General features: G+C 35.1%; 3 protein-coding genes across 4 annotated transcripts; 1 reads left to right on the top strand and 2 right to left on the bottom strand.

The window, feature by feature from the left end:
• Positions 1–257: 257 nt before the first annotated feature.
• On the top strand, positions 258–3751 carry LOC111403403 (agamous-like MADS-box protein AGL9 homolog). Its single transcript, XM_023031903.1, has 8 exons — positions 258–667; positions 1457–1535; positions 2451–2518; positions 2652–2751; positions 2896–2937; positions 3029–3070; positions 3172–3320; positions 3485–3751. The coding sequence occupies exons 1-8, from the start codon at positions 483–485 to the stop codon at positions 3540–3542; spliced, it is 723 nt and encodes a 240-aa protein (XP_022887671.1). The 5' UTR covers positions 258–482; the 3' UTR covers positions 3543–3751.
• On the bottom strand, positions 3742–7419 carry LOC111403402 (F-box/kelch-repeat protein At1g67480). 2 transcript variants are annotated; one of them, XM_023031902.1, is made up of 5 exons: positions 7262–7419; positions 6560–6627; positions 6197–6430; positions 5581–6113; positions 3742–4588 (listed from the first exon to the last, which is right to left on the bottom strand). In XM_023031902.1, the coding sequence occupies exons 4-5, from the start codon at positions 6096–6098 to the stop codon at positions 3961–3963; spliced, it is 1146 nt and encodes a 381-aa protein (XP_022887670.1). In that variant the 5' UTR covers positions 6099–6113; positions 6197–6430; positions 6560–6627; positions 7262–7419; the 3' UTR covers positions 3742–3960. The 2 variants fall into 2 exon arrangements, with proteins under 2 accessions (XP_022887670.1, XP_022887669.1); XM_023031901.1 differs by having other exon boundaries at positions 6560–6610.
• A 5073-nt stretch (positions 7420–12492) lies between these two features.
• Positions 12493–13048, bottom strand: LOC111403401 (probable signal peptidase complex subunit 1). The gene has a single exon (XM_023031900.1). The coding sequence runs from the start codon at positions 13046–13048 to the stop codon at positions 12770–12772; it is 279 nt and encodes a 92-aa protein (XP_022887668.1). The 3' UTR covers positions 12493–12769.
• Between the last annotated feature and the right edge of the window lie 2813 nt (positions 13049–15861).

Raw genomic sequence — 15861 nt, 5'->3', positions numbered from 1 at the left:
CATTGTGTATCGATAAACAACATTTTTCAATACAATCTCTATGGAGGGCTCTCCAAACAAAACTATTCATTCTTGGACCACTTCATATCTTGACACGTGTGGTATTTATACTTGATATAACTCATCAGTTTTATGGTTTCCTTCTCTCTATGCCCTCCCTTCCATCATCCTCCACTTTACTGTTCATATGGCCCACAGCCCCACCATTCCCCACCGCAAAATCAACTCAGTTTTAAGTTTTTAATTTTTAACCACTTGTTTAGAGAGAGTCCAAACCAGAAGTAAAAGTAAATAAATAAGGGTTTTGGAAATTCAACTTATGAGATCATGATACTGCTACTGATACAATTATTTCAGACTTTACATGTGAATACATGAAAGGTATAGCTGTATATATAAAGAGCCTGGGTAGTAAGAAGAAAGAATTCAGAAGATACAAGATAGAATATTGTGGTTTTCTGAGGTAGACTGATAGAGTAAAAATGGGGAGAGGAAGAGTAGAACTGAAGAGAATAGAGAATAAAATAAACAGGCAAGTGACATTTGCTAAGCGTCGAAACGGGCTTTTGAAGAAAGCTTATGAACTTTCTGTTCTTTGCGATGCTGAAGTTGCCCTCATCATCTTCTCTAATAGAGGAAAGCTCTATGAATTCTGCAGCAGCTCAAGGTATTGATGTCTATTTGACCATTTGTATATATGATATGGTGTCTATTTTTCATTTTTATTTTTTTCAGTTTTGAGATCTAAAACTTAAATCTTTTTATGAAGAGAGTTTGTTTTTTGCCGTTTTAGTGAATGATTTGGAGTGTAAAAGGACTAGGTTTGTTAGATCTGCAAGAGGAAACTATGAAAAGAAGATTATTTCCTCATTTTTGAAGCCTTTGAAATTTCATAGGTTAGGGTCAGTGATTTTTATTTTATTTTTCCTTTTTTCATGGAAATAAGATCTGATGCTTTACTCTTGTTGATCAAGCAAATTATCCTAGAAACATATCGTTCAAATTTCATCTCAGTAAAGCTTTATCGTTTTCTATAATTTCTTTGGAATAATTTGATTTATTCATTGCAATTTTTTATGTTTTACAACCCAAAATATATAAAAGCTAGGGTTCTTTTCTTTTGGTTTTTATGGGATAAAAATTTATATTTTCTCAGTCATTCTTCCATCTGAAAACCTCTAATGAAGTCCAAATTGGAAGTCAGATTTCTTTCTGATAAGTGAAATTTTAATTTACTTATTTTGGATAGATGAAAAAAATACTTTTTTCTTTTCAATGGGATAGGGGAGGATTTATTTGTCATGTTATTAGGGTTTGCTTTCATTCAATTAATCTTCCTCTTCAACTCAAATCTAAAGATTGATATGATTTACTTTATTCAGTATTTTGTCTAGATTCAAGGCAGTCTTGTGTCCAGTTAAATGCTTATTTCCCCACTTTTGGTACTATTATGCAGCATCCTCAAAACACTGGACAGATACCAAAAGTGCAACTATGGAGCACCAGAGCCAAATATATCAGCAACTGAGGCACTGGTAAAGAAATAATTAATTATTTTTACATAATTATTTGATTATAATTGTTCTCCTTCTCTTTTTCATTGATAAATATTTTTCTTCCCTTTTTTAAAATGATTATCGAACTTGAAATTCAATGTGAGATGAATCTTCAAAGGTAAATTTGTCATTGACAAATATATCTGAGTTTCACAGATAAGATTGATAGTAGTAAAGAAATTATGCAATTTTTTCTTCTGCTGTAAAACCTAATAAAAAAGTTGAATCCCCTTAAATATTGTTTCTTACAAAATTTGCAATTTCATCAAAATACTTTTAACAAAATTTCTTCCTTCATAAAACATTAAATTTGAAAGATTTTACGACGTGGTTATCTCTAAGTTTCCGATGATCATTGGTTTTTCACTTTCTCCACTTCAACACATTCTTCAAAATTTCCCGCTCTTCTCAGACTTCATTCATTTCACACTCAACCGGAAATTCACAATTTAATGGCTGGAGTAGTACCTTTCCACTTTCTCTTTTAAGGTAGGTAGGAACTTCCACAAGATACAATAAAATCGAAAATGAAGGAAGAAGATTTGTTCGAGTAACTCTTGGACATATGGCTGTTACAGCGGTACATATGTAGGATTTTTTGAAAGCTATACTCAGCTTTCTATAATGTAAGAGACGATGCAATGTAAATACTAAATAGACTATACGAGGGCTATAATGCAATTGAGTAGATCTAATATATGAAAACTACGATGAGGGTATGTTCCAATATGCCATTTAAATGAACGAAAAAAGCATGTTTAGTATACAATACTGAGTATAGTAGACACCTTAATAAACATGCCAAAAAGGTACCGTTTAAGTTCTAAATTTTGTATATTATCTTCTCACTTCATCAAGGCTTAAATCATTCATCTTGATATATAATGTTTACAGGATTTGAGTAGTCAGCAGGAGTATTTAAAGCTTAAAGCTCGTTATGAAGCTCTACAGCGTTCGCAAAGGTTTTCAGTCACTAGGATTGATATTATTTCGTTTTTCCCCCTTTTTTCTTGTACGAGTTAAAATCATGGAGAAATGAAGTTTGGATGAACTCATTAATCATGCTTTTATTTGGCTGCTAAAAATCACCACCAGGAACCTTCTTGGTGAGGATCTTGGTCCTTTAAACAGCAAAGAGCTCGAATCACTAGAGAGTCAACTTGATATGTCACTGAAGCAGATTAGATCAAAAAGGGTACTCAGTTGATCTAACGTAATTCATAATTAATACATACATATATATATATATATCCTTGTCAAATTTTGTGCACTCAAAAATGTTACTTGCAAAATGTTGTTAACTAATGTTGACATGTTGATATTTGCATTTTATACATAGACCCAAGCGATGTTGGACACACTCACTGATCTTCAAAGAAAGGTATACAACTTAGCTTCTTAGTAACTATACAGAAATGGTTTGATAAATATTCGATTGTTTCACTTATGTTTTGGTTTCTAAATATGGACAGGAGCTAGCACTCAATGAAGCAAATAGGAGTTTGAAACAATGGGTATGTATACTTAAGAAGAGAATTAACTTATAATAAGTTGTATTTGTATTCAATTATAAGTAGTGATTAAGCAAATTAAGCGTTGAGGATTATTTTTGTAGTTGATTGAATCAAACCAAGTCAGTCTGCAGTGGAATCCAATTGCTCAAGATCAAGATCATGTGAGCTATGGGAGACCACCAGCAGCTCAACCTCAGACAACCGATCCTTTCTTTCACCCGCTGGAATGTGAACCTACTCTCCATATTGGGTATGCCCTTTCGTCTCTATATTAAGATAAAACCAAATTCTCCACACCTTTCATCTTAGTTGCTGGTTTCACTAGCTTTTGAAGTGAAGTCTAATATATATATATCATATAATAAAATCTTGTTCATCGTACTGTTCTGATCGAATAATCTATTTAAATTTCAGGTACAGTGATCCGACAGCAGGGCCTAGCGTGAATTACGTATCAGGATGGTTGCCATGACAATTTAACAAAGACTCGATTAATAAGATCAGCCCAAGATATACTGTTGCTTTCTACCCCGTTTGTTTCTACTTCCTGTCTTCGTTGCTGATTGTAGTAGTGTCCAAGTCATTAGATGCTGCGGCTTATAGCGTGCAACATTGATTCAAAAATAGCATTAGATGGATATCGTGTCAATCTTTGCTCTAATACAATTTAATTTCAAGCCATGTTATTCATTCAAACTGCAATTTATCAAAACATTCAACAATTACAAAAGAGCCCTGATAATAATTCACGTTGATTCAAAAATATAAAGAGGGATATGCATATTACAAATTTTACTGAACAAAAACATAGGGCCAGAAGATAAGATTTTAGTGGTAGGAAGATAGCAAGCCGAGTACCAGCATCGAATGATTTTGACTCGACACCCAAATCATGCCTTAATTGTGACACTGCACAGGCATAAACCCAACGGCTTTATCTCAGAAGTTTGCCATTCAGCGCCGGGGGCAGCATTTGGATTATACAACAGGGTTTTGTAACTAGGATCCTCCTGTAACGAGAATAGCAGAAGTTTTCCATCCAGTATGCCAAAACGAAACCCAATGCTCAAACTTCCAGTCAAGGGAACTGGCACCATCTTCCATGAATTGTCTGTGGGGTTGAAAATTGCTAGTTTCCTCTCATTCTTCCACTCCATACAAAAGAGCTTCTCGCCCAGCACCGCGTGGGCAGTAACCATAACACAACCATTTTTCATCTCACACCAGGTGTGTCTCTCAGGGTTATATACGTCAATGAACCTAGAATTTCCGATCGTAAAACTTGACCTCCCACCCATAACATAGAGCTTCCCCTCGATTCCACAGGCAAAACAGCCCCACCTTGGCCGGCGCATACTCTCTATTAGAGTCCACTTGTCAGTATCAGGGTTGTACACTTCCATACAAGAGAGGGATTCTCCGTCCATCCCATATCCTCCAACAGCATAGACCATGCCATTTACTTCGGCACAAGCAAAGTCGTAGCGTGCCACATTCATGCTAGCCAATTTGCTCCAGCTGCAATAGGTAGTCATTTATTACAGCATACCAATGACAGACAAGGAAACAAGATTTTATTTCTCGCTCTACTATGTTTGTTGCAATAACTGGAAAATGTTGAACCAATTAGCAAAACAATGATTCCACAAAGTTTAGTTTGAACAAGTGCCAATTAATGTTTGCAACAGTACACATTTTTCAATTGTTAACTTCAGCAGACAAGTTTACGATCATTTCCCATGGCATTTCGCATGAAATGGTTGAAAAGGAATTCCACCATTTGATAGCTAAAGATTTTTTAATATATTATATAATGAGAATACAGTTGATGAAGATCCCACAACATTTATGGTAACAGGAAGAATGTCTCCACTCTTTTCCATTCAAATTTGGCATACACTTGAACTTTTCTTAACCTTAAACAACTTGCATATGGTCTTTGTTCAAAGTGCGCAAGTATAACGAAACCTCGAGCACCAAGTGTTAATCAAGGCTAGTTAGTCGACTTCAGGAAGCATTCTAGCTTCAAAATCTACCATACAATCTAAGTCATTTATGCTGATTAATCTTTCAGAACTGAAGTGCAATTGACAACAGTAAACAGGACAACTACAAGTGTCTATTAAAGAGTCTGAACCCACAATCTATTAAATTTTCATACGTCCTGGGTCCTACAATTATGATGGAATTTGAGGACAGGGTCATTGACAAGGAAACATTAAGTCACAAATGCTGTTCTGATCTATACATAATCTATTGTTTTTATTTGCAAAATCAGATTAACATGTTATTTGACCATCCAATTCTGAGGAAGGCTCCTAGGTCATATATTTGATTTTAACCAACAATCCATGTTTTAAGAGTTTCACTCTAATGAAACCTCTTCCAGCTCTGTTTTGCGAAGCCATTCTTGGATCCAGGAAGTTCATCTTGGAAAAAGGAAATATACTTTAGCTAAAGTGTTCCACACAAGGGGAAATGGAAAAAATGGAGAATGGAATAAAATAAACCTGTTGAGGCAAGAATCATATTGGGAAACATCTGCTGAGACAGATCCAGTTCCATCTACCTCAGAATAACCAGCAATAACAAGAAGCTTCCCATTGAGAACCACCACACCAAAACCAGCTTTAACAGGACCAGGCATAGGTGGGAGTAGTTGGTGTTTATGTCCATTACAATCTAAAACCTCCCAGTGGCTCTCTTTTCCTTCAGCGTCCACAGTCAGGACATAAAGCCATTCCTCAAGCGTCCCAGCTAGTTTACGAACAGTGATGAACTCCTTGCTTTTGATAAATGACCTCCACCGCTTGCATACAGCACCCATAGCAGGGAAATTAGATCGGGGAACGAGAGCAAAACAGTATTTTGATACATCATCTGGCAATCCAGGCAAGATGGGAACATGATAATCATCAGTAACCTTAGAAATTAAATGACAATTGCTTTTAGAAGCTGGAGTATCTTGCTGGACTGAGTTGGAGAAACACATATCTGATTCAGTAATTCTCTTCTTCATACTAAACATTCTTCAGACTGCTAACTATAAGAAATTGTTAAACATAATAATCATTAAGCAAATGTGACTCTCAAAAGTAAACATCTATGTAACTAAAAGATCGTTACCTGATTAAAGAAATTCATGATATCCTTCTTTTATGGGGATTCTACTAGACCAAGGCATGAAAGATGTTGCAAATCGGATCGCTTGAGCTGTGAAGGCCAAAGATTTTCTATGCTGCGTCCAATCAGATTCGAATTCCATACCACTTTTACTGGTCCTACTATAATTCTGCTTCTTCAAGGTAACAGGGACGATATTGAATTTATCTTTCCGTGAATTGATTTTCCCCCCACACACTGCCCAAGTAATTATAATTTTCAGCAAGCCATGAAAATATCAAAAAGAAACAAAAACTTATACTAATAGATTATCATGCACTAGACAATGCAAATATGATTGGAAAAAAGGTAAAAGTGCGGATATACCTGCCAAGGCCATAACCTAAGACTTCTTAACCTCCTGTTACTTCCATTTCTCTGTAGTAAATAATCACCTGTACTTAATGGTAAAAGTAGAGAAAACGAACAAGAATATAAACCTAAAGGTTCCTGGGAGCCTACACATTTATGACTGGAGATGATATTCCAACAAAAAATGTTACAACTTGGTTATTCATATGACAGATAAAGCGAATCAATAAACAACTTGCGTTTCAGGCAATATAATAGTAACTTATACTTTTGATGAACAACTAGCCAAAAATAGGAATTTACTTCGAATTTGTCCGAATATGACTAGTCAGAAAGCAAATTAGATTGTTCACGAAATCAAATATAAAAGTTAATAACAAAAAGTCAAGTGATCACTCACAATTGGCCACACACCAAACACCCTACTCCTCACCCCCCACCTTGGTGGGGGAGAAAAAAAGAAATTAAAAGAAACATATACATCCAGAAGGGAGTAATATCAAGATCTAATTTTTCAGTAATGGAGCAATTCCATTGCAGCGCCTTAAACTAAAAATGATAAGTGAAAATACAGAACAAGCCTTGTGGGGGTAATTGGATCTAAATAACACCAAATTTAATTATCACAAACGACCCTTAAAAAAAAAAAAAAAAAAAAAAACAACCCACATATAAATCTGCAGATGCTAATGAATTAATCCTTATCGCAATGCTTACCCGACTGTATGACTTGGATAAACCCCCAGTAAAAAGATAGAAACAGATAATTGTTAAGGAGAACAATTTACGGATATTGTAAGGATATGACGAAATGAGAGAGAGATCTGAACAACAGATTAAGCGTGGAAATGGGTATATATATTGTTAAGGTATAAAAATAAAGATGAATATATTGATCAACTTTCATCTTATAAAGAATAAAGAATTGGACAACTGCTCTTACTTTTAATTTTAAGATGGAGACCTAAATTTTAATAAAGTATTAGAGTTTATGAAGCTCAAACAAACGATTCAATCCGATTAATACAAAAAAAATGAGCACACAGATTGGACTATTCCTCTGATTAAAGTTGACCTTTTTAGATACAACTCCAAATCTTTATTTATATATATATCTTAAGTATCGATACTTAACTTAAGCATCGATGAAAGTGCTAATCATCGTTATTTAACATAAGGTAAGCATCGATACTTAAAAGATCATTTATAAAAAATTGTTTTTGAGAGCTGTAAGCATTTATTCAAAATGAGTACTTTCTTAAACTTCAACGATTTTTCTTATTTAATTTAAAATTAAGAAAACATAAATAAGATTGTTTGAAATCTACGGACAAGATGGATATTGTATATTTAATTTTGCCTACAAGGAAAATTTATGTAAATTTTGAAAATATGATAATTTTTTTTGTAACCATCATATACACTGTTGACGCTAAAAAATGGTACCAATAGATGCCGGATTCACACGTGTCTATGCAGGCAAATTCTGATGTGTTAAGATTGCTTGTTTGATTAGACGGTGAAATTGAATACAAAGGACATGCTTTCGACGCGCGACTAAATAGTTTGAACGCCGATTAGAGTGATCGAAAAACTTGAAAATGCGTTAATATAATTTCATCTTGACATACTCGGAATAGTCGCATGTAAATAGAAAGGAAAGAAAATGAATAAGAGAGCCAATGACTTGAAATATATTGAATAGTGTTTATTTTTCCCTCCAAAATGTGCCAAAAATTAATATACTTGTTTCTTATTCTTTTTTCTAGGTTTTCTCCCCTTTCTCTCTTTCTATATATGTATTGTTTCTATTGTTCCAAACATCTCTCATTTTTTTTCTTCTCCAAAAGGAAAGGTATATATAGAGTTCAAAGAAGACGTGGCGACCGTTGATCCGAACCACGTGCCCCCACCTCCTTCTATAAATCACATAATTCTTATACATGCATTTAATACATTAACAAAGGGTCAACTGTCCTGTATTTCTAGGTTGATATTCCTGACATAAAATAAAGTAGACGTCTAATCAATCTTTCAAAAAGATATTCGTCAGGTCGACAGATGTGGCAGCCTCTTCGTCTTTTAGGAATTCGCCTCGTCTTTCAGAATTTCTAAGTTGGAAGATGTGGCAACTTCCTCGTCTCTTAGGACTTCAGTCTCATCTTTTAAAATTTTGGTTGGTCGTAAACAAGAGGATTTCGGCATAAACCCTTCGTCAAGGCTTCGGCATATATTTGGCTTAGTGACACCTTGGCCAGAACAAGGGTTTTGGCTTTCGTAGCCTTCATAAACTTGTTGCTTCATCTTTTCATATGTTTGGGCTGACTATGCTGTCAGTGGGGCTTTCATATGTTGCTTCTAATGGCTAATTTAATACGGAAAGTAACATACACATCATGACGTGTATTTAGTATTAGCCCAAATTTCGTAGACTTTAACGATCTACAAGAAATTGATTGTCTTATGTCAAAGTAACAAAAAAAAATTTAAATTCTTTAATTTGGATGGTTTTGGGGAAATTTTAAAATCTCCTACGAGCCACTTGTGACCACCCACTAACGTATAATTCTTAAAAAATACTTAATATAATATATCATAAAAAGTGTATAGATATAATCCATCCTCCTACTCTCCAGCTCAGCTCTAAAGATAGAAGAGAAAAAGTCAAATAGGATTGGGATTTAATAAACCACATTCCAGATGTTGTCAATCAAGGTAACTAATTATCTATCAAGTTCATATCTTAGTTGCTACAGACTATATAAAAAGGTCTTGAGTCAAATAAGGAGATAAAATGATAAGTTCAAAGAAAATCACTCACAACCCATTAATTAAAAACAATATTCTTCGAATTGATTATTGTAGATTGGCCAATGGCCTTTCGGAGGGTCAAAAAGGACTTTTTAGTTTTCTTTTACAGAAAGAAAAAGACTAGCAATAAGAATTGATAGGTACAATCACTAAAAGCAATGTTCTAAAAAAGAGTAAAGTACAGTTAGATGAACAAAGTCAAGCTTTAGGCTTTGATGAGTCTAATGGACATACACGTAAAAATCGTAAAGCATGATAGGACCAGAGGCGGACCCACTAAGGGACGAGTAAGATCGACCGCCCTCACTAAATTTTCAAAAACCTTCAATTCGACCTTGTTAAATTTAAATTTTCAGATTTTTTTCACAATTTATTTTAGTCAACTTTCCGTCTCGGCCCCACTAAAGAATAATTCTGGGTCCGCCTCTGAATAGGATGGCAAGCTTCATTTCTAAGCACGTTTTTTAGATAACTGAATAACCAACAAACTTATAGGTGAACATATATCACTAATGGACCTTACTATATGTATATCAAGCTTTACATAATAGATCACATAATGTCACATGTCATTCTATTATTTATCAGTAAAATACCGTCAACATTTTCATCCAATCTTTTCACTCCACACAATTTTATATAATCCTTTATATACCATTTTTATATACAAGTAACATAATCTTACGACTGATAGTTGTTCTTGTTGATGTTCTCAAGCAAAAACGCAAGTGAAAAATGAGAACGAGCAAAAAGCTCGCTTACATGTGTACCTGCATCTTTAACAACTAACCGATTATTACAAGCAAAGTCAATGTACGTTCGTGCCAACCCAGATACTATTCTCCATTTGTATGGTCGTTTACGTTACCAAATTGAATCATAACCCATCCTTACCTCAACCCCAACCTCAAAATGGTTTCATTTCCAAAATGCCAAGTTAAACATTCATATTTTCAGTTAAAATCTTGTGATAATCACATCTCTAGACTGCATTCATCCAAGAATGAAGAATCAACGTATACAGAGTAAAAATAGCGGCAACGAGCAAAAGTTGGCAGATAGATCAAAAGAAGTGCACTGTACCCCTCATAGAATTACCCTCGATGTCTGTAACTGGAGCTAGTCGATAATATCCTGCCCCCAACAAGTACACGAAAGCATTCTGTTATCCATTACAGCTTTCATTCTCGAAAATATTCAACATTATGGAGAGCAAACAAGGACATAAAAGTAATTGGCCTAGAAAAGAAAAAGAATTAATTTTAGTCACGAGATATAAAAAGTGAGATATTAATGATTAATTGGAAAGCTAAAAGCAAAATCTACAAATTCTCAAAATATACTTCCAAATACTACAAATTCTTCCATTAATAGATTTTATTAAGTTTACCAAACACCTAAAATAGATGTTAGGTGTTTCTCAATAAGAATGTGATGCTCTATGAGCAATCTCAAACGAAACATAAATAGGTATCGAGCCATTTTTGCCTTTGTTGAGAATTAGAAACACTTACTCTATTCCACAGGAAGTAATCAATTTGTACAAAGAAATTAAAGTACACAAGATTTGGAAAAGTTCGCCTTAATTTGAGGCTACATTCTCTACCTAACACGAAATTTATAAGAACACAAATTTCAAAATTGTCCTTAATTAAATTTTGGTCTAGGAGCTCTGCCCCTGCACCTCCCGAGAGAGGGGATTCCTACCCCCTTTCAACCCTATGGCAACCTCACCACGGTCCACAGAGATCGATCCGTGTACTAGCTCCGCAGAGTGAAAATAGATAAGCTCCACTACTAACCTTTGCCTATGTAAAACAAGGCATTAGTCTAAATGCATTTTGAGGCATAAGTCTCAACATTGACCTTTAAAATAGTACAGAAAAAATTATCAATCATTTGAAAAATCTAAAATGAAACATAAAACATTTTAACAACACTAGAAGCCCAACGTTCAAATGAACATAAAATATAAGTTGGGGCAAGCTCGCCTTTTTAGCCTCAATTCGGATACGCCACTAAAGGGGTAAAGCCTTCAGCCAAGCCTGTGTAAGACAGGGCAACTAGAATCCCCATGGTGTGACAGGCAGTGTGTACAAGGCCCAGAATTCACCACCGTATGGATGACCGTCGAGGCAAATTGAAAGTTAAGCAGTGGAAATTCTAAAGATTCCTTGGGGGAAAAATAGAGGCCTCATACCAAAGAATGGAGGTTTTCTCAACCGTTTTTGGTTGAATGAATTGGAACATATAAACTAATTAATAAATTTAGCAAAATCAAACATAAATTTCAACCACACATTCATAACGACTACATAATATTATCTAGACATTTCTCGAGACCCACTGGTATTTCTGTTTATAAATTGATTTATAAATTTGCCAAATGGGGGTTTAGTTTTTTGAGTTAGACTGAATTTAAAACCATCCACATAATCTATAAAACATTTGTGATATAAGAAAAACACCCAAAAAGCTAAGAATGCTAAGGCTCATAAAGGGAAAAACTAAGGCGAGCAGCCTCAGTACCCTGAGGCTTATGCCCTCAGTCAGCAAAATAGTTCACCTTGAAAAACAGCACTGAAAGTGTAGGCTTTCGAGGCTCTTAATCAAGGCCTAAAATGAGGTGCTTTGGCACTTATTAAAACACTGTTTTTCAGTGCTTTGTCTAAACCATAAACCTCTAAAATTATCTGTTGATCACCCAGGTAATAAAAATATAAAGCATACAAAATTATAAATTCTAAACATACCTGAGAGAGGGAAACAATTAACAGATCAAAGAATTATGATGATTCATGTAGACTGACTGACAGGAATTATAGACATTCAAATCAGAATCAGTATCAGATTTGCTCATTATTTCAAATCAGAATCAGTATCAGATTTGCTCATTATTTAAAATCCAGGCCAGACCAAAGACCATAAAGCAAATTTATTGTCGTCTAGTTAATAATTTTTTGGTGTTAAAACCTGTCCTCGGTAATCAACTCATCAACTGCAAAGGGCATGGCCTTTAACAATAGCAACAAATTTTAATGCATATAGTTTATATGTTCATAGGTTCTAAGATTCCAACGAGAGGCACCAACGGGGAACATACTATATAAAACAGTACCAAAATTCATCAAGCCATATTAGAAACGAACAGAACAACTAAGTCCACATTGCATCAACATACAGAGGTAACAGGAGGAATGCACAAAACATCGTAAATAAAAGGATAAAAGCCAAATCATTGTAAACAGAAAACTTCCTTCCAACATTGCATAAAGTTATACTACTTTCCATGCAGACAAGAATCATGTAGTCCATTGATCCAAAATTCACCATGAAATGTATCAATACATCCCTGAAACATGGGAAGACTCTAGCAATGTAGAAAGCCTAGTTAGGAGTAGTCAATCAAATGACCTACTTCTTAGACGTTTTCTTCTTCGTGCCCAAATTAGCAGGCTGTGGCTTGGGGAACTTTTCAGCTTCACTTGAATCTAACCAATTGAGAGGGTGGCGATTGAAGAATGGCCAATTGGGAATCATAATCAGAGAAGTTAATATAACACCAGCAGCATATATAAGCAGCATTGTCTGAAATGATCCCAACACATATCCTGTGATGAATGCCAGCACTGCAAAAAGTACCAGCGGCAGCTGCATCAGGTGCTCTGCCAGCTTTTGTCCTTGCCAATCCATCTATAAATCCACCATTGAGAAAATCAATTGCATATAAAACATGTATACAATTGCCTGTCCAAGTACAAGCACATGAAAATTGAATGATATATCACAAATCTTGTTTTCCAAATGGGTCAAGAGAAAATGTTTTCCAACGTAATCTATGTTTCCTACATTCATTCAGAAAAAAACAGTCACTGTAAGGATTTAAAGACTAGAAATACAAATTTTTCCCAGGGTATAAAATTAAATAAATTATAAAATGCTTGGAAGTTGGAATACAGAACTGAAGTAATTGAGTGATTGAGTAGGAAATTGTTAAAGATCATTTCAATTTTCCTAACTTCAAGACCAAAACCCCAATTCAACAGTACAAAGCGTAGCCCAATATCTATACTATAAAAATGAATTCGCCAAATCAATATTTATAATCTATCGTCAAGCGTTCCTCTGATCATCAAAACGACTAATCAAAACCATCGAATGCACACATACACAACTGGAATAAATAATCTAAGATCTACACCAAAAGACGCCAAAAAATAGATCGAAAAATTATATACACACATACATGTATGTGTATCGAGACAGGGAGTGAGGGATTCTCACCGGAGAAGCGACGAGTTCAGAGGATTTTTGTCTGAAGAAAAAGGTTTTGGTAAATAATGTAACTGTACAGAACCAGCTGCTTTTACGATTGAAGAAGAATTATGCTGACTGTCAGATTAGGAACAGTGACAAGAAGCAAGCATTCGTGACCGCCGATTATTAATTAATAAAATATCATTAAAGCAAGTTTTGACCCAAAGTAAGAGGTGAAAAAAATGTAAATAATAAGGGAAAATTTCATAACTAAAAAATTATTTATAGTACATTTCAAAAACAAGAAAATAAGTTTCAAATTTCTAAAATCAGATTTTTATTAAAAATTATTTATAATTTAATTAGTTAATTAATTATTTTATTAATTAAATATATTTAGGTCACAGATCTATACAATTTGGTCACAAATTAATAATATAATTAGTTACTTATTATTTTTTGGTCACAAATCAAAAATTTTATGTCACAAATTTTTTTACGATCACATTTCAAAAATTTTGTAAGTCACAGTTTGTTTATTGGTCACAAATTCAAAAATAATTAGTCACGGATTAATTTTTAGTTACGACTTATCATATTATTGGTCACAACTTATTTTTCGATCACGAATTAAAAATTTTATAGGTCACAGATTAATTTTTCGGTCACAACTCAATAAATTATAAGTCACAAACACAAATTTTATAGGTCACAGATTAATTTTTCGGTCACAACTCAATAAATTATAAGTCACAAACACAAATTTTATAGGTCACAACTTATTTTTCGATCACGAATCAAAAATTTTATAGGTCACAGATTAATTTTTCGGTCACAACTCAATAAATTATAAGTCACAAACACAAATTTTATAGGTCACAGATTAATTTTTCGGTCACAACTCAATAAATTATAAGTCACAAACACAATTTTTATATGTCACATATTATTTTCCGATCACGAATCAAAAATTTTATAGGTCACAGATTAATTTTTCAGTCACAACTCAATAAATTATAAGTCACAAACACATTTTTTATAGGTCACATATTATTTTTCGATCACGAATCAAAAATTTTATAGGTCACAAATTAATTTTTCGATCACAACTCAATAGATTATAAGTCATACCCTCACACCATCACCATACAGCAAAACCCCCACACCACCATAACCACCACCGATATAGCCTAACAACGCTGCTACCACCCAAAATCACAGCAAAACCACCATTAAAAACCACAAACCATACAAAACCACGGCATCACACACCATCGATTTCAGCCGGGTTTGAATCTGCATACAACCGCCTCCACTACCCACACCAGATTTCTCTAACGAGCAGCAGCTGTGCCTTCCAACCCACTAATCTGACATCGCCACCACCATTACCATACACCGCCTCTACCAAATCTTCCACCCCTCGCCACCGAGTAACCAATACCATGCCCTCATACCTCAAATCAACAGCTCAATCGACCAATTACATTACCACTCCCCTCCACCTAAGATTCAACATTATCACATCCACAGCCACCACCACAAACGTATCGTCGCCGCCGCAACCATTGCCACCACCGTCTCCTCTATATCCATCTCCACCATAACCAACCATGCTATAATGATCGCCACAGATCCATCACCACCACGACGACGATAAAGCCACCAATTGAGGCTGTGCCAATTTCATCTCCCAGATCCCAGCATTTTCCAAGATCCCAGTATGTACCCCACGCATACGCACACCACTACAGCTACCACCTACGCACACACACGCCATTGCCGCCACACACACCACCACACCGACGTACACACACACCCATCCCAGCCGAACACATGCCGTCGCTGTAGCTGCGATCTGTGCAGCGTGACGGCCGCACGCCACAGCTGCCGTGACAGTCACACGCCACCGCTGCAGATCACCGCCCGTGACAGCCGCACGCCACCGCCGCTGCGGTCTACACTGCAGATGCCGTGCCCCTGACAACAACGACGATATGAGAGAGAGAGAGAGAGAATTGGGGGGTGGGGAGAAATGAGGTGGGGTAAAGGTAGGTTGGTTTATAAATTAATTTAATTTAATAAAATTACTATTAATATTCAATTATATATCTGATTTATGAATAGTGAAACATTGGGCCTGATTTTAGAAGTCTGAATTTTTAATGTATGGTAGGCTGTAATTTCCACTAAAAACTTCAATATGCAGCCTTTTGGGCCTTTGGCTTTGAAGACTTTATGAGTGGTTC

The sequence above is a fragment of the Olea europaea genome, chromosome 11, assembly GCF_002742605.1.
Source record: "Olea europaea var. sylvestris chromosome 11, O_europaea_v1, whole genome shotgun sequence".
Lineage (NCBI taxonomy): Eukaryota > Viridiplantae > Streptophyta > Magnoliopsida > Lamiales > Oleaceae > Olea > Olea europaea.
The sequence above is the reverse complement of the archived record's forward strand: the minus strand, read 5'-3'. Positions and strand labels throughout refer to the sequence as shown.

Excerpts from the sequence above, each read along its gene's own strand:
- LOC111403403 (XM_023031903.1), top strand. The coding sequence starts at position 483 with ATGGGGAGAGGAAGAGTAGAACTGAAGAGAATAGAGAATAAAATAAAC. Across the intron at positions 1,536-2,450 it reads TATCAGCAACTGAGGCACTG|GATTTGAGTAGTCAGCAGGA; the intron begins GTAAAGAAATAA and ends TAATGTTTACAG. Across the intron at positions 2,519-2,651 it reads GCTCTACAGCGTTCGCAAAG|GAACCTTCTTGGTGAGGATC; the intron begins GTTTTCAGTCAC and ends AATCACCACCAG.
- LOC111403402 (XM_023031902.1), bottom strand. The coding sequence starts at position 6,098 with ATGTTTAGTATGAAGAAGAGAATTACTGAATCAGATATGTGTTTCTCC. Across the intron at positions 4,589-5,580 it reads TATGATTCTTGCCTCAACAG|CTGGAGCAAATTGGCTAGCA; the intron begins GTTTATTTTATT and ends TACCTATTGCAG.
- LOC111403401 (XM_023031900.1), bottom strand. The coding sequence starts at position 13,048 with ATGGATTGGCAAGGACAAAAGCTGGCAGAGCACCTGATGCAGCTGCCG.